The sequence below is a fragment of the Anopheles bellator genome, chromosome X, assembly GCF_943735745.2.
Source record: "Anopheles bellator chromosome X, idAnoBellAS_SP24_06.2, whole genome shotgun sequence".
NCBI classification, from domain to species: domain Eukaryota; kingdom Metazoa; phylum Arthropoda; class Insecta; order Diptera; family Culicidae; genus Anopheles; species Anopheles bellator.
The window spans coordinates 184,164-206,504 of NC_071287.1; the positions used below are offsets into that span (position 1 = coordinate 184,164).

A 22,341-nucleotide genomic window follows, 5' to 3' on the forward strand; every position below is an offset into this window, starting at 1 on the left:
GGACGTGGAAGGACCAAGGGTAGAGCAATCGTACTGACGTCTCGTGCTCGCTTTCTTTTGCGTGTGTTTTGTTTGATGCTGCTTCTTTTTGCTGGCTGGCGCTGGCGCTTCCCGGTGCCGGCTGACTTTTCCATACCACTTTCCACCACTGACAGGGCTTTTCATCCGCTCAAGTGAAACTCGGTCCTTGTAAGGTACGAAACCGTGACGGAATGGCCGAATGCGATTTGCATAGTGCATGAGCTGGAGGCTCCGACTTCAATGCTTAGGCCAGCCTGCAGCCATCGTTTGCCAGTTTTCAAAGAGCATTAATCCGGGGAATCACAATCATTCCTTCGGTTTCCCGGGCACGGCGGGGAAAAGCAAAAACCAAAATCGTTCATAATTTTTTCACATCCCACCCATTCCGTCCCATGTTGCTTGGCTGTTGGCACCTTGGCCGCACTATTGTTGCTTTGTTGTTTCATTAATTATAGCCGGGCCAGCTAGCCCGGCAGGACGACGGGCTCGTGGTTCGCATTAGTTCCTTCTCTTCCTTTGCTTCTCCACCGCATCGGGACCATGGTCGGGACCGGGGCGTTTGGTGGCTGGGCTCCCCATGTACCACTTTGGAGCCCACGCTTTTTAGCTGATTTCTCCTGATTTTTTTTTATCTCTTGGTCCGTTCTCTCTTTATGTATATTTCTCTCTCTCTCTCTTTCTCTCTCTCTCCCTTGTGTGCAACGGGTTTGTTTGTTCGGGCGAACTCTTTGAGGTTGTTTGAGGTTCGAAACCGAAGATGTGCCAAAGATGCGGGCCCATCCCACCTCGCACCCTCACATCGATACCTCCGTCACTAGTTGGGCACCGTGTCGAGAGGGTGGATCTTGCGAAAAATGGGAGAAGTCCGAAACGGCCAACGGAAAAAAAACAAAAAAAAACCGAACGGGGCACTCGAAAAACCGGATGGACCGCAAAAAAGTGAACACCAGGAGGCCAGTACCAGCACCGTGCACTTTGGACCGTTTCCACGGTTCACGGTGTGTTGGCATTACGGTGTTTACAGTCATGTTTACCCACACCGAAAACAGTTTCACACTTCACACGGGCCTACCACCTGATTCGTCCTTTGAAAGTGCATCCACCTGTGCCGTCCCCGTCTGTGGGTGGGGATAAGGTTGTTTGCTCGAAGTTCAATTGAGTACCGAAATTCGCCTCATCGATTCGATGCCGGTTCAATCGCCACACACGGTTTGTGGGATTCGGAGTCCGCTCTTCTGATTGGTGCTTCTGGTGGAATATCCTCGCTACAAAAAAAAGACGATAATGAGTGATCCGCGTTCCGTGTTTGTTATCGTATCCAGCCCGCCTCCCTGTTCCTTTATCCTTCTGCCCTCTCGGCAGCCTGCCACGTGCCAAGAACGGTCTCGGGAACCTAAACCGCGAACTATGTCATAATGCTAATCAAGCGTTATTCTTGTGTTTGGATCCAGCAGCATCGCTGGTGTTTAAATTTCGCACATTACACAGGACGACGAATTAGAGGGGTAACGTGGGTAATGTAATAAGTGCCACGCAATTTCGCCGCAGCAACCTCTTCCGGGCGCTTGCCTCGATTCGATGCTGCCTTTTTATGGCCCAAATGGCAAATGGCTCTATTTCCGCGTTCATCAATCTTCAATCACTAGTCTGCCACCCGCCAACGCTCGCCCACACCGTTCCACCGTTCGCACCGGCCCCAGCATAAATCATGAAAGTGTTTTCCGACATTAAAACTCTCGGTACACCGAATGGGTGGGAAAAAAGAAAACCCTGGCCCCTTTGGGGTGGGGGGTGAGTGGGTGCAAGATACCGCTCCCCGTGCTCCCTAGAAACCCGAGAAAGACCTCTCACACAGCAGCAGCAGCAGCAGCAGCAGAGAGCAGGGATAACCGTAATGAAATAACGAAATTTATACGCTTTGCCCATCGCAGAACAATAAATAAGAGGCGGCAAACGGGGCGCGTGTCCCGCCAGCCGCCATCGCCAATTGATGCCTCCAGTAAGTGGTTGACAAGGGTTGGCGGGATGGGACGGGGCGGGGCGGGGTAGGGGAAGGGCGGCTCGCAGACCGAGGCGCGTTCCAAAACACACACACACCTTTGGTCGCGGTAAAATTGCTTTTAATTCATTTTTATGGTTACGTTTTTTCCTGGCCCTGGCCCCCGATATGAAATGTGAAAAATGTGCTTTTTCCTCGGGCAAACTTCCGGCTTCCGGTCCTGGTCCGGGCGCCGTCCGGGCACCTCCCCCCCCCTCTCTACCCCCGCCGCTCATCCGGTGGCAGCGGGAGAGAGTGGAGCGCGCGTGGCGAGGAATATCAAGAATACGAGCTCCATATTCCGATTTGCGTTCGTTCCGTTCCGTCTCTTTGTTCTCTTTGTTCTTTTGGCATTTTTTTCTGGTTTTATTGTTTTGAAACAGCCAGGACAACGATAAGGCTCCACCAGAGAATACCCCAATTTTCTCGATCACGCACACGAGAGGCGGCGATCCCGTTGCCCAGCTCAATACTTGAAGAAAAAAACCGTTTGTTGAATCGTAGACCGCGTGATTCGTAGCCTACAAACCCCCAGCTGTAGCTGGGCTGTGCACGATGTGACGTCCCCACGCACTTCTAGTCGCCTTCTCAGACCTGGCACCCCTGTCCCTGTTCTTAGATGAAACAAAGGACAAGCGCTTGAGCCTTACCTGGGGCCTTTCCTTTTTTTCAGAAAGTGATAAAAATCCATGAATAATCAAATCATTCCATCGTTCCAAATTGGAGAGTTCTCACCCGTCGGCTGGATCGTTCGATGTGGGATTGTGTGCTGGTGTCCTGGCTACGTTGCGTTCACTCAATTTGCTACCGTCATCGGCGATCTGGACCGATTCACCTGATCATGTTGATTCAGCCTCATATCCATTTTAAATCAATACCTGATCATGTTGACCATGTAAGAATTATTCGTCTGTGGTGGAAGCGAGCGACATTCCCAAGAGTTAGAAATCGTACCCAACATCAGCATAACGTTCCCAAGCGGCTAGCGCGTCGGGTTACTCCACGCGCTGCTGGAAGTGTCTGCTCAGCGATCCTCACCGTGGGACCGATGGCGGTCCCACGAATGCGCTGACTCCATCGATCTAGCGATCGATCGACGATCGCGTCAAGTCGCGTCGGGTTACTCCACGCGCTGCTGGAAGTGTCTGCTCAGCGATCCTCACCGTGGGACCGGCGGCGGTCCCACGAATGCGCTGACTCGATCGATCTAGCGATCGCGTCAAGTCGCGTCGGAATCGATCCGATCCAAGAGCGAAAAATAAAGTTTAGTTCAATTCCTGACACCGCCGACTACGGACTTGTTTCTGAATCCGAAAGAGCTACGCTCGTGAGGAGCAGTAAAGAGGAGTATCTTTACACGTCCCTAAGAGGCGGTGCAAACTTTCGAATGAAGCTAGTCTACGACTTTCTTCTCATTCTTCCTCGTTCCCGGATTGAATTATAGAAGTCTATAAATTATGTATGAGGCTTTACATTACTATTCATAACAATGTGTACGGTTCACTCGATGTACTTTAAGTCCATTCAATTATAAAAAATAAAGACATCGGTAGTCAACAACCATCATGAATCATCCAAACTGATACATCGCTGACACACAACAGTAGAGAGTGTTACTAGATCCAAATTGGGCAGAGTGAACGAGCCGGCGTCTGCCAGTGCACCAGGACTACAGGAAACACCCCGAAACCACGAATTCACTCCGATCGTCCGACCGATGGGTAGTGGAAACCCTACACCTTACAGAACCAGCGGCCCTAGGCAGTTGGCAGAATATGCTCTAATATGCACATATAAAGCGCGCTTTTATGCTGTCGATCGATGCGAAGGTGTACGGACGGCGGGCAGCATCATTACCACGAACAAGGTGATGAGCTGGCTCTAATTATGGCGGTAATAAAAGATTAAACAGCATGAGCTGCATGCGCCTCGGCGGCAGAGCCCGGTACGGGGCATCCAGAAATGTCCTGCCCAGAGCGACGTGAAGAGCATGGGCCGCGTTGGGCATAAAAAGGAATCAAACTTCACGCTCGAATCGGTTTACACGAAAGTGCGGCCCAAAGCCTCCCAACGGGTTTCTTGAGCGGTCTCGTCCTCTTTCCTTGAACGGGGCTCCATCGTGAGAGCGCGACGTCCGAAGTACGTCCCGGTTAGGGACCAAAGGACCTCAACCTCCGAGCGATGCAGCTGCCGATTGAGCTGTAGTGCTTGTCTTTTGTGCGAACGCCCACCCGACCACCACCTCCTAGGGCCCACCCCACAGTCCTCCGCTACCGCAACCCCAGGCACACACCTCTTCACCCTTCCCTTCCCTCGAGTAGTGCGCTCCACAAGCGCTTAATCAATTTTGAGTGATATTGAATTCTACATAACGCGACGGGTTTCTGCAGCGACTTCGATCACATGCCGGCACACACACAAGCTCCGGCCCGCACCGTCTTCACTGAATGTCCTCGCCTCGCTTCGATTCCACTTTTCCTCACTTCAGACCACGATTGAGGCCCTGCCGGCTGTCGCTCCCCGCTGGCTCCGGCATGTTGCAACATTATGCTGCTCTCGGATGCTGCATGGACTGCATGCAGCACCCTGTTCCACCGCTAGGGGTAGGGAACAAAAATCTGTACACCTACAATCGGAAGGACTCCGGACACACACATTGATGAGGGGCCCGATGTGGCCGAGTCCCTGCCGGATCCCGGAACAAGAAGTTGTGGTTTGAGGCAGGAGCCGCGCGTTGTGCGAGTATTAGACTGCACACACACATCCGTACATACATACAATTGTTATATACATATGTAATTAATTTTATAAATATATATATAGAGTGTAGCAATTATTTACGTAAAGAACACCAGTTGTGTCTCCGCGAACGGCCCACACGCATATTTGGGTCGTGAGCCCGGTGGGAATGTATGGTGGGACCGGGGGAACCTCAGGGACTAGTCGTTCGAAAACCGGAAATAGAACAACGTCTTCTCCCCGAGCCCGACACGAGCATACATCTCCACTCGGTAGATCGACGCCGAGCGCGCCACGGTGGCCAGTTTTTCGGCCAAGCACCGGTCCCCTGTGGAAACCCTTTTGAACGGTGCAGAGTAGGACGCGGAGTACAGTGCGACGGGAAGTGGGACCCCGGGACTCCGGTGGAACCAACCACTGAAGGCCGGCCACGCAATGAATGAACGATGACGGCTCAGTGCAGCGCTATTTTAATATTGTTTCCAAACCCGAAGGGCGGAGGGGGTGGGGCTGGTTGGCTGGGGTGGGTTTGGCCGGAAGTCCTGGCGATTGCCTCGGATGCGCACACGGTTCACAGTTGGCATCCCCTGAGCCGTCCGTACTGTTCCAATTACTTCGTCCGACCCGACGTCCGACCTCTCGGTGAAATGCACAGCCTCAGCTGCAGCAACATAAAGGAGCACGAAGCATAGCGGGTGGGCACATACACTCGCACACACCCACACAGAGGCACGGGGCAGAGCATGAGCACTGCACGCAGGTGACCGGGGCTTCAGGAATGGAGCGCACGGGGAGCCATAAATATTGCTTCAAGCACCCACAATTGGTGGGATGGCCCTGTGGTTGGTTCAGGAGGAGGTGAGGTGAGGTTGTCTGAATTGATCCTTGAGCACAGCGACGATTGAATGACCGAGAAAAGTACGCTCAAGACGCGATGTCGAACGTTGCAACATACTACCCACCGTCCCCCACTTCAAACCACTGCGAGGGCAAGGGAGATAGGCATGGGCTGGGGGCGGTCGAAAGGTGACGTAATTATCCCAGCAACCCACCAACCCGATCGAGGACCTGGGCCACGATTAGTGGCCAGCAAAGCTATCGGAAATAAATCTTCGACAAGACACCGGGCGCATCCTCTTCGGACATCTGAGGAAGACAATGATCTTCCTCCCAAGAGTGACATCCATCGACGTCCGGGGAGTTGCAGGTCTGGTCCGTGCGTAGGTGACGTGACCGTGCGGGGGCACGACCAGGGCAGGCCAAGGCCGGACCCAGGGTTAATAGATTCGATTCAGTAAAGGAGACAAAACATTTCAACTTTGGAAGTTTTGACAGCTGTCACCCAACTCCCATGTGCCTGCCCGAAAACAGGCACTAAAAGACTCCGTTCCACGCTGGCTTCTGAGGTGCCGCTGTGTGGAACTACGAGGAGATTGAATACGTACAAGAGAGAATAAATAATAATTACTTCGCTTCACGTTGATAGTTTCAGAGCAACAAAATTTAATTACTGCACTCAGCAAATGACAGCTAATTATGAAAGCGGAAAGCTTTGTCGCACTTGCGCTTCGCGCGGTGGCTCGGAGAAGGTCCATTGCGGAGGAGGGAACAGAGATCCGTCATGGAGCATTGCCGCACCCGATGCCCATAAATTAATAAACCTTCGAAAAAAATCGATCTGTCGATTTGGCGACCAATCACCCATCGCCCAAGCCTCGCCATCGCCCGACAGGACCGGGGTCCTGGTCGCTGCAAATCGTGGACTCTTCCGGTCACCACAAGCCGGGGAATGAAGACGAATCGACCGACAAATGAATGCCGGCAGCCCGGAGACATACAGTGCGCCCCGGGGCGGTGCTTTCAAATTGATGACCAGTATAAGCTCCGTGTGGTACGCTGCGGCCGAGGCAAGGACTTCGTGACGGCTACGGCGCAAGGAGGCGAAGCCGTGTAACGCGATGGGCGTCGAGTTTTTTTCTAAGCGCACCGCCATCCGACTACCGACGCCAGCATTAGCGCGCAAACTTTTGGGTGAGCACCGGGCGCAGACATTACGAACCAATGGAACACCCAATCACGCACACACACAAACACACACACGTTGTTATGTATACGTTGCACGGGTTGGCTCTTGTTTTTCGGTAAAAAGTTTCGCATCGAAGCACTCGTATGCATTAATTATAAAATTGATTAAAAGTTTGGTTGTTATAGTGTACGTTTGCTGCACGTCCGCCGTTATCCTGGACCGGACCAGACCAGAGAACATGACCACCATGCCCTGATGCTTCCCCCGAATGCTCCGCCTCCGCCAAGTCCACCAAGTCCATTCGTACGAAGTTTAGGTACGTGTTCCGCCCAGCAACCCATCATCGGAGGACTTAGTTGCCGGTCCCGGTCCCAGCCCTGGACCCGGACCCGGACAACCGGACTCCCGGACCTTGATTTTTTGTTGTTGTTGTTGTCTATCCGTCTGTTGGCTGTTGTTGTTTTACCCCCTTTCCGAGTGTTCTTTGGTTCGGTTTTCATTTCCTTTCCGCTGGATCATCCGAAGGGCAGGGAGACAGGGCCTTATCCCGTAACTTTGATTGGTCCGAGTCCGGCGGACACCACGGGCCCGTGGCCGCCAACCCCAGGATGCGGTGCTGCTGCTGCTTTCCAAATCCTATAGCCCCGCGCCCTCCACTTCATGTTTCCCGATCCCGTCTCCACGGGGGGGTATTGAGTCGCGATCCCTGCGCCAAGGAGAGCGCTCTTGTAACAACAGGTCCTGATAGATTGCTGGCGATTGCTGATGGACACATCGGGCTTCGCGACACGTGTGGGAAACCATGTCCCAGGTACGTGTGCGCGCGGGGTTACTGTGGTTGAATGGTTGCGAGAAAAGTTTGCGCCGTTGTGTGGTCCTCTTTTTTGTAGTACTTTTTTTAACGAGCTTTGTTGCATACGTGTTGCCATCTCGATGCCGTGTTTGTCTGAACTTCCGGGTATGAGCCCGACAACAACATCCCGGAGACGAGATACGACGTTACACCATCTGTTTCGCTGTGAGTGTGTACGCGACGGAAATGAGGACTCGTAGAAAGGCCCCCAAAAACTGTTCGTATTTTTATTTAAGAAGTCACGTTCCTTCGATTTAATTTCTATATAAAAGAACTCGTGCTGTCGATCTGGATTTTAGATTTTACTGTACCGATTGATGTATGTGTGTGACCTTCCTTTGTGGGGGAGGAGGTCAAGGCAAACATGGTATTGGATTGGACAGCAGTGGGCGGACGGATTAGGAAGCCTTCTCTTGGTATGACTGGCGTGGTCCGGGAGGTCGGGGACATCAATACTACGGGTGGGCTATACCCTGACGTTGGTGGGATTTTAATTTGAATGCGAGATTAGATGCCCCAGACTCGCCACCCTGCAGATGTATGTAACTGTAGATATGTCGTGGGAAAGGACACTGAACGGAGGTACGGCTTTTCGTGACATACACATCACTTGACAGGACACACAAGTCTATAGATTGTGACCAGTGCGTTTTACCTTGCTGGTAGGAAGCTCAGTATGCCCAACACAATGCCATCCCACGCTAAGTACGTTCCTCGGACAAACTTACGCCCAAGTACTGCCAACCAAGCAGAGGGTGATTTTCTCCCGAAAGACGGATGGGGGTTAATACAGTCACGCATATACATAATTGAATCGGTACAAAAAGATTTCCACGTTTCAAACCGATCACCTTGACCACCCCTCTTTGCGTTGCCACCGTCAAGCAATTCAACAAAAATGTGCACAAAGCACATACATATGCACGGTGATGCTCGTGCCCAGAAGAACAGAAACAACCAGGATGTCCCACCAGGTCCCAGTTTTACAATACCGATTCTCCAGGGGTCCCCAGGAAAGTACGACGATGAGCGATGCAATCCTTCCACGTTCTTGCTGTCGTCCCGAATCTTCAACAACAACCGGCACCACCATCCACCGCCACAGGCAACCCAGACTACCGTTTTCCGCGCAAACGAAGGCCGAATGCCGAATCGAATCGAATGCTGTTCACAATAGCCGAAGCCGTCCGAGGCCCGTCAAAGCTGTCCGCCGGACGGGCAGAGGAATCTGATCCATTTTCATCCAGCTCACGTTATCCCGGAGCAACTATTTTTCTGTACAGCCCAACTTCCAAGCAAACTCCAACGAGCACGGATCCTCCTGGAGGGTGCCTTAATCACTGCCAGAAGGTATTCATAACTTTCGCTAAGATAAATCTCCTCCACGGCAGCCGGTTCCACAATCTTTTGAGCCTTCCCTCCATGCGACTGCCTGCGGAGGGGTTTAGAGAGGGGGAAGAAGACTCGAGGGATATCAGACGCTGTGGCGGACATCGAAATGGACCGGTTGGTCGGTCGGGCGGACGAATGAATGGAATTGAATTTGATTTGTTGCTTCGGTAATATTTGTTTAACTTTCTCGTAATTTATTCATTCGACCGGATTTTCTGACCGGATGCGATAAACATTTCCCTCTTGGCCGCTACTATCCGCTAGCCACTGCCCACCCAGCCGATTGAGACCCGAGTTCCCGTGTCCACGGACCCATAACTCGCGTAATTCGTCGGAACCGTTTCTCTCGAGGCTCAGGCAACCTACGTAAACAACAAACAACGCCACAGACAACGCTTAAGAGCTTGCCGTTCGAAGCGAGCGCCAACGGGATGTCCGACAATGGAATCCGCTTGCTCTTGATGATTTGTTGATTGATGATTGTTCTTGATTTATTCCAGAGCTATTGGCGTCCGCGAGTGTGGGAGTTTGTCCACGTTGCAGGGCTGGTTCCGCCGCTTGCACTTCCTCTGTGCCTAGAACCAGGCCTACCCCAAGAGAAGCAAAAGTGCGCTCAGCCAAGTGGATATGTGTATTCTTCCTTCCGGATTGTAGCTAGAAGAATTGACAACTATTTGGAAACTTTTGAGTAATTATTTAAAGAAAAGAAAAGTTTGTGCTTGTTTTGTTCCACATAAATTATCAGACTGTCTAAGGCAAAGAACGCAAACTTGATTAAGAAAAGGAATTGAAACAGAAGCCACTTACGTTTCTTTTCTGCCTCAATATTGAATCTTGAAAGTGTGTAATACTCTATCGGAATACTTGCCTGCCCACTATAACTTGCCCAAGTATAACGCACGGGAACACACAGCGTCGCCATCAGAAAGTCGTTGCAACCATTAAACGAGAGAACTAAGAGTGAGAGATTGAGCGCTCTAACAACATATATTAGGAGCTGTGTCCAAGAAGTCTCGAGTGTGCGTCATAGAAAAACAGCTTCAACTGCGGCGAGCCAGCCAGATTGGGTTCACCGAAGATGAGTCTAGAGATGTGACGGAACGGTAAAACATAGCATATAAAACAATGATAGATGGGCATGATAGTGATAGATGAAATGAAAGGACGCGGGACAGCGTAAGGAAATATTAAAAGCTCAGGAAAGCAGCGAAAACACTAGGGGGTAGCATGAAAAGCTTCGGACTTCGGAAAAGCTGGAGATGTGCGTGGGTGGGATTATAGATAATACTAGCTACTAGCCGACGCGGCGAACTTTATTTCGCCTAAAACTGTTTTCGGGAAATAAAAATCAAACGTCCATTACACACAACAGGTATTCTTTAATCGAACATAGTTAATTCATTACTTCGTTGTAGGATAGGCTACGTTGTAGCTACCATCTAGATCCTTTAATATGTTTGCCACATTTCCTATTTTCGGACTTCACAATCAATGATACAGCAGATTAGTGCCAACTGAAACGTGCACTGGTTTGTTTGAAACATTTTTGCTTTATTCCTATTTATTGGTTTTCCTTTTCTGGTTTCGACTTGCGTCTCACAATGCGGTTTTATGTGTGTTTAGGTTTTTGTAGTTTGCGGATTTTATTTTGTTTATCTTACTTAAATTTGATGTTGTCCAACTGTGGTTTGCTTGTTTATATTTTTTTACTGAGTATGTCTACGGCGACTCGGTCGAGTTTTAGATGTTTAACGCAATGATTTTGTATTTGCTCAGTTGCGTATGCCGTTTCGCTTATTATGTATATGAATATTTGATTCTGGCCGCTTAACCCGCAAACCTAGGGCGCCCTTTTAAATATTTTAAATGTATGCGTCTCGTGGTGCTGTGTTCGCAGGAAAGGAACGGGCACACTGCGCCAAGGAATACTGTAGGTCAATGTTTAGTTGATTCTGCACCGTTTATCCCATAGCTACCTAATTCACTATCAACGTACTCGTAAGGCTCAAGCCATCTCCCATTATTCGATTCTTTTGTAATCTACTTCAGTTCAGCTCTTCTTTTCGCCCGTATCTCTCTATATCTCTTTCGAACCATGCAGGTTTACTATAAGCTGTCAATCTTTTTTAAGTATGTTCTACGCCTACTACCTCCAATTTCTAATATACGTGTATGTATGTATAGTTTGCGGTATATACGGTATGTATATGTATATATCAAATCAAATGCCATTGAGAATACACCTCTGTGCATGACTGAAAGGGGCAAATATTGCCAAAATTGAAAGTGCTGTTGCGTTGTTGTGTTTAACGAACCAAAATGGAACCAATTGAGTGCTGAAAGTAACCCCGGAAAACTGCACTTGACTTACCGTTTTATGTTTCAAACGTTTCAAAACGAAAAGTAGAAACAAAATACTTTGACACTGTTAAATGCGTTGCGCTATTGTATATGGAGTAAACGTTCGTGCGTCTATTTGTTTGACTAAGGATGCAAAGTCTTCCAGTTGAAGCATCATCCTTTCAAATGATTAAACAAACATTTGTTCTCTCCGTCTCGTTTTTCCACAGCAATCGTGGTCCTGCCCCAGGGCCGGGTAAGCGAACACGGGCTGATAATTCTCGTATGCCATATAAGCTCTGCAATGCCAGATGGCTTCCGGCCAATCCATTTAATCTCAAAACATTTAAACACTCATTCAACGGTCAAAACACATCTTCCGCACCGAGTGTCGCATACGGAGTAGTATATATCTAAATACAATAACCAGTTTGTTGTTTTGTGTTTACCTCATACATGTATAATGGCGTAATCATCTATGGTAGTATGTGTCGTGGCTTCACCTTACTCTCACCGCCCAGCTATCTGTGTTGCACCGGCATTAGGTTTACGTTCGTCATGTCTCCTATATTGGGAGGAGGTTGTAATCGGTGTTTTCACTGTCTTCACCTTCCACAACACTCGCCCATTCGTACGCTTAGTGTCAGTTTCGGGGTTCAGGGTTTCAGGAATGTGCTCATGTTTTCATTCGTTTTTCATATATTTTTGGTATTGTATTCGCCATTCAGCAATTAAATTAAGTATATATCAACACACTTATGTTAATGGTTTGGTATCGTCAGGCATATTTCGCTCTGCTAGTTGGGTGATTATACAGACTTTTTAGAGTTTACTGATTAGCGGTTCACTATTCCATCTTGCTGTTCAAATACTTGGGTGTCCCTCTTATCAAACGATAGGAAACGGATCTGTGGTTTAATTAGGAGCAGTAATAAACATGGTACCATTATTTCGCACTGCTTCGATTAAACCAGTAACAAGCTAACCGGACTGTTTAACGCATGATGCCTGGGAACTCAGCAGACTTTCGTGATGGCTACTGGGAAGAATACACTATGCTATAGCTTTTCTACTTCTTCGTAATACTTGTTATTCAACTCCCATCTTGTTAGCAATATCACCGAAGAAGGGTAATGAATAATGTTAAACATTTAGTGATATGTCTTCAACAAAGCAGAAGAAACGCAATAGTAAACCTCAACGCGCCTACTAACGCTTGGAACAGGGAGCTCCAACAGAATGTGTGCCACCGAATTCGACGGTTGGCCTAAACAACTTAAGAACTTACGCGCTAGGGACAACAGCCAATATTAGGTACGCGCCTTAAGTCCTCAGTGGACCGAAGGATTACATTAAAGCAAAACCGTAACGTTCGATGCTGCTTCCAGGAATTCGAAGACAGTTACTCGAGAACGATACACAATCTGCGATCAACCTACTATAACAAACGAGTGAAACAAATATCGGTCCGATGCCTATTAAGAAGTAGTGCTCCGATAGTCCACACCAGCATTATGCCCCAACTCGCACTAAGTCACCCCATTTAGCGTGAACCACAGCTGAGGCTTCACCTATCCTTCAGGATCCAGATATTGTTCTCGTTTCGGTTTTGTTATAGTATGGTCAGATCTGCTTAAGGTTGCACTGCACTACTGAATTGTTGAACGCCGATTTATGCGTGTATGTACAAAAAGCATACTACTTTGCCGTAGACGCTTAAGATAGGGAACCCGGTGATTCCGGCGCGAATCCCCAGCTCAAACCGGACCAACACGGCTCCGTCTCGAAACGCTGATTGGATACAGAATGTTTAAGAACAATAAGAGAAACACATAAAAGCAGATAGGGTACAATGTGTGAAAGAAGCTAATGTAGCTAGTAGCGTTTTCCGCTCACTACTATCCACCACTATCTCTGTTATTCACACGCGCACACACATGGAGGGGGGAGAGGCCGGGTTAATACCTAATTAAGTAACGGAATTAATTAAGCAAACTTGAGCTCGGTTAATCACTACATCCTAAATGCTGCCTCTGTTACTGCTATCTGCGCCGTTTTGTCCTTAGCCTCCCCGCAACCGTGGTTGCTACTGAAGGCCCTAGGAGATCCTAGGTTACCTTCGGACGACCGGTAACAGCTACGGCGAATCGGGCTGCACAGCTGCTATAATGGGCTTCTCTGTTATTGTCGAACTAACGTAATTCAAGTAACAACTATAAGTACATACACTTGCATACGCACGCACGCATACACGTGCAGTATGTATTGGCTAGGGTTCTTCATTGCAGGAGTGGAGATTTGGGCCTCTGGCAATAAGTTATATTATAAGTACTGCGTGTCCATCACATCCCTCCGCCGCCTGCTTCACAGCTGGGGGAGCGGCCCCCTCAGGGACGCAACGGTAAAGCCGGCGGGTGGAGGGTAAATATTGGTCTAGAGCACCGCATCTTTGCCCCAATCCTCAGGCTCTTTAGTTCGAATCGGAGTCGGAATCGCTCGGTGCGATCGGGGTGGTGGCCATGGGCTGTTGCTCGGGAATTGGCGGCGGCTGCTTGCTGACGGTGGTGGCTGCTAAATACGGGTTCATCGACTCCCCAGTCGTGTGCTCGATGCCAACGCTGCCAAATGTACGAACGCATGAATCAGTTCCGTGTTCACTGTTTGTGTGTGTGGTCCTTTCAATGAAAGGACCCTACTAAACACTCACCGATACTCGTGCCGTGCCAGGTACCGGACGTACTTCTCCGGCGGCTCATCGCTCTCCGAGTCCTGCACACTCACCGAGCGCACGGTGGTGTGCGAAGCCTGCGTAGCCGGCATTGTGAACTCCACGTAGGCGTAGGGGGCCAACTGCTCCGGGATCTGGTCGAAGCTGGTGAGCGCCATCCGGCAGACGAGCTGATGCGTGGTGTACGCACCTTGGCCCTCCTTTGGCAGGCGCGGGCAGCGCCAGACGATCGCCCGGTGATGGTGTTCGTACTTAGCCTGCCCGGACGTGACCTCGATCAGTGACTCCTGCAGCGTGTCCACCGCGCCCAGGATGCGCTCGATGCCCTTGATCTTGCCCGTTCGCCGGTGGGCTGACTTGACCGACCCGTACCTGCAGAAAAACGGTAGCGTTAGCACCTTCTCGCAGCCTTCTCGCTCCTTCTCCCACTGCTGGTTGGCTTACCGGAAGTGTTTCTCCACGCGGAACAGATAGATCCAGCACTCCGGTATGGGAAACCGTATCGAAACGTCCTCGCACGGGATCTGACCTAGCTTGCGGGAGGCAAACCCGGGCACCAGGACGTCCGCGCGCAGCTCGACCTTATTGCCCGTCACGCACCAGGTGGCCTTCAGCTGCAGCGGAAGTTCGCGATTCTTCGGTGGCCGGATGCGGAACCGCATCAGCTCGATGTAGCACGCGTCCGGGGGCTTGAACTTGATCGTGCGGCTCCGTTCGTACTCGTCCTGCTGCACGCAGCTGTGAAACTCGACGCCCTCCAACCGGATCCACTCCTCCGTCACGACCGGAATAATGTCGTGGCGCCCGACCACCTCTTTCCCCTGGCGCCACAGGTCGTTGACGCCGAGCTCGATGTCCGGCATGCCTGCAAAATGCAAGTAGACACCGCGCAGTTACTACCGAGTCCCAGGCCAGTGTGAACCCTGGTGACTTACCCGTAAGGAACGCCAAGAAGAACAGTCGGACGCGGGCAATCTGCTTCATCACGTGTCCCTCGGCGTCCTGCTCGACGTACAGCTCGTCCACCGCCGTCACCTGTACCTCCTCAGTCTTGTACGTGAGCGCTCTGTCGCGGTGTACGTTCATCTTGAACAGCGCCTCCTCGATGCACACGGAGAACTGCTTCATGTCCTCGTAGTTCATCGAGCCGAGCTTGAACAGCTGCGATATCTGCGGGGCGTGCTCCACCGGGAGCCCGAGCTTTTTCAGATCGCTGCCCAGCTCCTTCACGCCCTGGTAGTCGCCCTGGATAGCGTAGGCCGCGAACTGGCTCAGCTTGTTCGTGAGTCGCTCCGCCTTCGTCACCTGGCCCGGCCGCACGCCCGGCCGCTCCTTGTAAAACACGTACTGCAGCTTGACGGTGAAGATTTTACCAAAGTTGTCGTACTGCTGGGCGCCAATGTCCGACACCGAGTAGCACGCCTGAAGGGGCAGCTCCTGGAACGGTTCCTTGTCGTTCGCCGCGTTGTACAGCTGCAACACCGGGCTGTCCCCCTGGCACACCAGCCGGATGAAGATCTTCTTCCAGAACCGCTGGCCGGTGATTTTCTTCTTATTCGGCTGGCGCAACTGCATCTCCCAGCCGTCACCTTGGTGGATGACGCGTGGGAAGTCCTCCAGCGGCTGCGACACATCCTCATCGAACAGCGGCGTCGGTGGCGTCTCCTGCGAGTCGGTCCGTTCCAGTTGAGGCTCTGGAAGAAAGATGTACGTTATCACACTGGATGGGTCACACTGGCACTCTCGTACTATACTCACTGTCCTGCACTAGGCTGGTAGGGATCTGGTTCGCTCCGTCGTCGCTGCGATCGAAGGGATTGACACGGGGCGACGAATCACCCGAGTAGATCGAAGCGGTTTGCGGGCTCTTGGGTGGCGGAGCAAGCGCCGGAGCCGTATAGCCCACGTCCAGGCCCTCCTTCGGTCGTATGACCACCGAAAACTCACGGTCCTCGTCGGAGTCTCGCGATTGCGCTCTCCCGAATGGTGTGCCCTGTGAGCCGGAAAGAGACCGAAAACGAGAACGAGAGTTCACCCACGAGCGGTTACTTCCGATACTTTCTTCCCCCACACGGGGATCTACGGGGTTATCCATTTCGGGGTTTAAAAAAAGTACTTAAAAAAAAACAGATCCAAAATCATGTTCTACGTTTAAGTTTTTTTTAAAATTAAAACAAGTTTTGAAAATTCAAAGCGTGTTTCTGTTGTTAAGCGAATCATTTCGTAGATGGCAGACATTCTACTAATAGTTTGACACTTGGATGGACAGATATTTTCGGAAAAATTGTTAACTGTACGAAATGGATTACCCGGCACATCTACACCAACTCTTCGTCCGTCCGAGCAACTAGACCTACCTCCGGTACCGGTGGTGCCTGCATCGACAGGAAAGGATCGTCAAAGCCGTCATCGTTGCCGAAACCGTCGCCTGCGCTGGCATCACCGAACACCGCCCCACCCGCATCGCCAGCAGCGCCCCACGCATCGCCGCCGAAGGCGTCCTCGTTCACCTTGCCCACCAGCTCGTCGTCGAGGAAGATGTTGCCGGCGGTGGCGGTGACAGCGCTTCCGGCGGACCCATTCACCGGTCCCACCGGGCCCCGGCTGTGCTGCTCGAACTTGGCCGCGAACGAATCGAACGCATCCGGCTCCGGCTGGGGAGTGACACTCGCCGGGTAACACTCGCTGGGCTCCACCGTCATCGTGTTGTTGTTGGCCGCGTTCGTCGCGGCCCCGAACAGCTCGTTGGCGTACGTCAGTCCATCGACCGGCGCCATATCCGTGTCCGGGTCCATCGAAAATGGATTGACCTGCACTCCGCCACCGAGCAGTGGGTCTGGGTCGACGCCCGGCGCCAATTCCTGGTACGCCTCGGTCGTCGGCCCGCCGGAAACGGCGGCCACGCCGGAATAGTCCAGCTGATTGCCGTAGTCCAGCGACTCGGTAACGCGCTCCGTACCGAGCTCCATCGCGCCTTCGGCCTCGCCGTGCTCCAGCGTCCGGTCCAAGGTCGGAATGTTGACGATGCTGCCCGACACCGAGCTCGGGATGTTGCCCGAGGTGAGATTGGACCCGGTGGGGCTGTACTCGGACGACACCTCGGAGCGCATGGCATCGCTGGGGTCCGAGGCCGGCGCCACATCCAGCACGATCTCCGGCGACGGCTCCACAAACGCCTCCAGGGGCCCCACCGGCTCCTCGCCATCCTCCAGCATCGTCTGCGGTTTTGGGTCAGCCGCCGTAGCCAGCGGCGAACTCACGATGGCCGGCACCGATGGCACCGGCGGTTTCGGTGGTGCCACCTGAACCGCGGCCGTAGCCAAGTTCTCCGTGAGATTCGGTATGAAGGCAGCCTCGGGAGCCGCGGCTGGCCCAGCCATCCCGCCGCCACCGCCGCCACCGAGCAGGTCGTCCAGGTCGTCACTCAGCAGGTCCGGTTGCTTGGGCTGGGGCACCATGACCGCCGCCGCCGCCGTCGGCTGGGCGGGCAGGGAGAACAGCGACAGGATGTCCTCCTTGGTCTTGGGGGCCGGTGGCTTCGGTGGGGCGGCCGGTTTGGCGGGCCCCGGCCCAGGACCGAACAGATCGAACAGATCGGCATCCTGCTGCTGGGGTGGTTGGCTTGGGACGCCCGGCCCGACTGGCGGGTTGATCGGGGAGGAGGCGAGCGAACTTCTGGCCGGCGGCGCAGGGCGCGGTGGCGGCGGTCTGGGTCGCGGGGGCTTCGGTACCGTTGCGGCTGCGGGTTGATCGTCGACGGCAGCGAACGGATTGTCGGCCGCCAGCATCGGGTCATCGTGCGACGCCGCCGCCGCCGCCGAAGGACCCGGCCCGTCGGTCGTCAGTAGGTCGCCAAAGTCGGGCGTCGGGCTGGGCGAGTGCAGATCACGCATCGACACCGGGCTCGGCGTGCGGGTGACGGGGATTTTCTGCAGCAAGTTTGTGCTCGTCTGGTCCAGCTGGTCCGCAATCGAACTGATCAGCTGCTGGGTGGCGTGCGACGGCGGGATGGGGCGCGGCGGTGCCGGTTTGTGCGGTTTGCCCACGCCCCGCAGCTCGTCCTCGCTGGAGTAGAGCGCCCCGAGCATGTCGTCCATCAGGGCGGCGGTGGTCATGGTGCCGAGGTGCAGGTGCGTCGGCTTCGGGATAATCAGGTCGTCCTCCTCGTTGATGGTCGTGTGGAAGAAGTTGGCGTTGCTGGAGTTGCCGGTTGCCGCTACCGGGGCGGACGGCACGACGTTGGGTCCAGCGCTGGGAGCGGCCGTGAGGACCTGCTCGTCCAGGAACAGCTCCACGCCGGTGGTGGTGGTGGTGGTGGCGGTGGTGAGCACCGGTCCGAACAGATCCGCCGGCACTCCGCCGGCCGTTTCCGCCGGCAGCTGCATCGGAACGTCCTCGTCCGGCTCGCCAAAGTCCGAGAACGGGTTCTTGACCGGCGCCAGAAACGGGTTCTCCGGCTCCGCCTCCGCCTGGTCACCGTCGTCGCCGAACAGAAACGGATTCGGTGTCGGGTCGCGCCCTGCCATCGGCTCATCGTCCATCAAGAAAGGGTTTGCCATGGCGCTTTTTGTCGGTGTGGTTGTTGCTGTAGCTGTCCGCACTTCGGCACACCTAGTTGTCGATGAGCTCGTCTTCGAGGAGCTTTATCTCGGTCTTGCCCGGGCCCAAGTTCTCCGCGAAGGAAGTATCGAACGGATCGACCTCGGGCTGCTCGCCAGAGAGGTCAATGGAGCCGCCGCTGGGCTGAGGCGTAAGCACCTTCACAAATACCGCGCTTGTCTCCTGCGCTCCGCCAGAGAGAAAGTCCGACAGCAGACCCTCGTCCCGGGCTGTGGCTGGAATAAGTTCGTCCTCCAGCAGCTTCAACTCCGCCCGGCCGGGTTGCAGGTTCACCGCGATCGAGGTATCGAATGGATCGATTTCAACTGCTGCTGCTGCTGCTGTGGCTGCTGATATGGCACCGGAACCCTGATCGGTACGTGCCGGTGTCAGCACCTTCTGGTCGTGCTGCTCACTAACGCCAAGCAAATCGGAGCTGGCGAGGACTGGCTCCGGACCGTCCGAAGACCCACACGCCCGTGGATCGAACTCCGGATCGGAAAGACTGTGCCGCAGCTCGGGCTTGGTCAGCTCCTGCTCGAGTAGCGTGAGCTCGAGCTTCGTCGGCTCCACCGGCGGGACGAACGAAGTGTCGAACGGGTCGGCTTCGACGTCCGGCACCGAAGACTCTCGGTTGTAGTACGGTGTCAGCGGTTTCTTGGCGATCGAGTGCTCGCCGTCGATCTTCAGCAGATCGGGCGTCACCACGGCAAACACCACCGACTTGCTGCGATTCGCAGCCGCACCGTTGATGTGCAGGCTTAGGGATGACTTGCGCTGGGCCAACGACTGGAAGTCCTCCTCCAAGCGCGCGTCCTCCTGCACTGCTGCCGCCTGCTCGCTGTCGGCGCGAGGATCAAAGTCTGGGTCGCTGAGCGAGTGGCTGAGGCCACGGTCCGCAGTGAGCAGCTCCTCCTCGAGGAACTTCAGCTCAGTCTTGCCCGGTGCGACAATAAAGTCGACCGCCGACGTGTCGAACGGATCGAACGAGCTCACCGGACCCCCGTCGGTAACCGCCGGCCGCGCACTCGAGACACACTCGAGCGGTGTGTGGCCGAGACCCGCTAGATCCGAGGTGCTGCCGGACAGGAGATCCTTCGAGAGGGTCTCCGGAACCTGACACACCCGAAGCGATGCGCCCTCGTCCTCGGCCAAGAAAAGGTCCGCGGTTTTGTTGCTGGTCTCGTCGGCTCGGGGAGCAAACTCAGTCTCGCCGGGTTCGGCGCCGTCCTCTTCCGCCCGCGGATCGAACTCGTCGTCCTCAACCGCGGTCGCTGGCAGTAGCTTCTCGACGAAACCGGTATCGAATGGGTCGTCTACCTCTGGCTCGTCAAACTGCTCAAGATCGACGACCGGAAGATTTGGTGGCGGTGGTCTCGACGGTTTCTTCGGTGCTGTAGGAACAGAGGAAACGCAATGCATGTGTCAAGCGCATAGTAACATACTGATGCATCGAAAACGCGACACAGTCGTCATAAACCAAACGCCACTTACCTTCAGGCCTCTCTGTTAGTAGCTCTAAATCGTCGCCCTGTGCAAGTATTGGTTGACGTAGTTTCAGATCGTCAAACTCGTCTAAGTTAAGCTCTTCGGCATCAGTAGTCGCTGCCGGCTGCTGCTCTTCCGCTGCTGCTTCTTGCTGTTGCTTCCGAAGACTCAGATGAAGCGATACGCTTAGGTCAATCGAAACGTCCACTGGCAGATCGGCCGAGTCGTCTAGCAAGCTAAGGTTTTGTGACTTATCTTCGGTCTGGGCCGGCGCCTCCTTGCCGTCCACTAGATCGTCGTTCTGCTGCTGCTGGTCACCCTCGTCGAAGCTTTCAAGCAGCAGATTCTGTGGTCCCCGCCGCTGCCGACGGCTCTTGATGGAGCCGGTGCCGACGCTCTCGACGCGCCCGGTAAGTACCTGAACGGCCGATCCGATACTAACCAGCTTTTTGCCCCGCTTCGAAACCTCCGGTCCCTTGATAACCTTTTCCGCGTAGGAAGTGTCGAACGGATCCGGCCCTTCGAACGACTCGAGAACCGGCGACTCGGGAATGTACGCTATCGGTAGCTCCCCGCTGGCTATGGCATCGATGTAGCCGGTGTCGAAGATGTCCTCCTCCGCCTCCGAGTTGGGTTCCGATTCCGAAAGTTCGACTACCGCGTTGATTAGCTCCTGGGCGACACGCTTGTGCTCGTCGACCTTGGCCGCTGCGGCCTCCTGCTCCCGATGTTGTTGCTCGCGGCGTTCGCGCTCCTCGCGCTCTTTCGTTTCCTGCTCTAGCTTGGTCGGAACTTTCTGGAAGAACGAGGTACTCTTGATTCGATCTAGGTCACCCTGAGTTTTCTTGAGCACCGAGTCAACGCCGCTGGTGAGGGCGGTGAATTTCGACCATTCCTCGTCGTTCTCACCAGCCACCGGGGCGTCCTCGCTGTCCGATGGGGCTGCCGAGTTGAGTGCCGATTGGTTCTGGTGCTCCCGACGGTACTGCTCTAGCTCCTCCTCGGTGAATAGCTCTTGGTCTTTCTTCGACTTTTTGCCTTTCTTTTTCTTCTTCAGTCCTTTGGGTAGCTTAAGCATTATCTAAACTACCGAGACATCGAAGTGTCTGCACGGAGAAAAGATGGGTGCGGTACATGTCAGGCGAGATAATGGAAAAAAAAGAAAGGATCATAAAAGCGCCTCGTTACCATATTTGTGACTTTCGACGCTCTTCATACTAATTCACTCAAAGGATTAAGAACAATGAGCACAGAAATATGTTGTGCATCCCTCAGGAAAGAAGCTCGCCCTGTGCCCCTATCGTGAATTCGTTCTCTACGTCATGCCCGTTACATAAGCTATCGAAAAAGTCTCCAAGATCGCTCCACTCGGGGGGCTGCTGGGTTGTCCAAGGTCATTCTATAAGATATTGTATTTATGGGATGGAAAGATTTTTCAGCACCACGCTTTCTGCTGTAACCAACGGTATACTTTCAGCGAATACCAAGGATATCTTACACGGTGCCACTGACCTAACTGTCAACCCTATAACATGCAAAAGGAGCACGTGAATTTTTTATTCGAATAATCTCTAACAATGATTCAGGACGAACACACGAAACAACGTACAACTGCACCACTACGAGCAAAATCGCCCAAATCGCTAGCAACACCTTACGCGGCGCCCACACTATTACACCTTTACATATGCCTTCACAAAAATCACGCCAAGCACTGGCAACTACCGAAGTGACTATAATCCTAGCGATAAAGATTTCCACACACAAACACAGAATCGTTTTATGGGAGTGAGGCGCACGCGTACGATTGTCCTCTTTTCGCTACCACAAATGCTCGGGTGTCGATGTCCTGTACCAGACGTTCTAAACACGAATATGCACTTTTATATGTAAGCCTTTTTATCTGTGTGCGGCGAAACTGAGGCCGGATAGTAACTGGCATGAACCATGGCATGGGTCCAAGAAACACCGTTTGCGGTAGCTAAGAATTTGGGGTGATTATGCTTTCTGTAATGTTGCGAACTATCGAGTGACCGAGTGTTCATTTTGTCGGTAAGAGTGTCATTACTCGGTCCCAGCTTTTTTCGCTCTATCTACAACGTCAATAGAACGCTTTT

General features: G+C 53.1%; 2 protein-coding genes across 2 annotated transcripts; both read right to left on the bottom strand.

Moving 5' to 3' along the window:
• Window positions 1-10,653: 10,653 nt before the first annotated feature.
• LOC131213139 (protein stoned-B) lies at window positions 10,654-18,696 on the bottom strand. Its single transcript, XM_058207107.1, has 6 exons — window positions 16,495-18,696; window positions 15,896-16,130; window positions 15,073-15,831; window positions 14,582-15,002; window positions 14,117-14,509; window positions 10,654-14,027 (listed from the first exon to the last, which is right to left on the bottom strand). Exons 1-6 carry the CDS (start codon window positions 18,694-18,696, stop codon window positions 13,880-13,882), a joined length of 4,158 nt encoding a protein of 1,385 aa, XP_058063090.1. The 3' UTR covers window positions 10,654-13,879.
• Window positions 18,697-18,748: 52 nt separating this feature from the next.
• LOC131213193 (protein stoned-A) lies at window positions 18,749-21,302 on the bottom strand. Its single transcript, XM_058207188.1, has 3 exons — window positions 20,231-21,302; window positions 19,117-20,130; window positions 18,749-19,077 (listed from the first exon to the last, which is right to left on the bottom strand). The coding sequence occupies exons 1-3, from the start codon at window positions 21,300-21,302 to the stop codon at window positions 18,749-18,751; spliced, it is 2,415 nt and encodes an 804-aa protein (XP_058063171.1).
• Window positions 21,303-22,341: the final 1,039 nt, after the last annotated feature.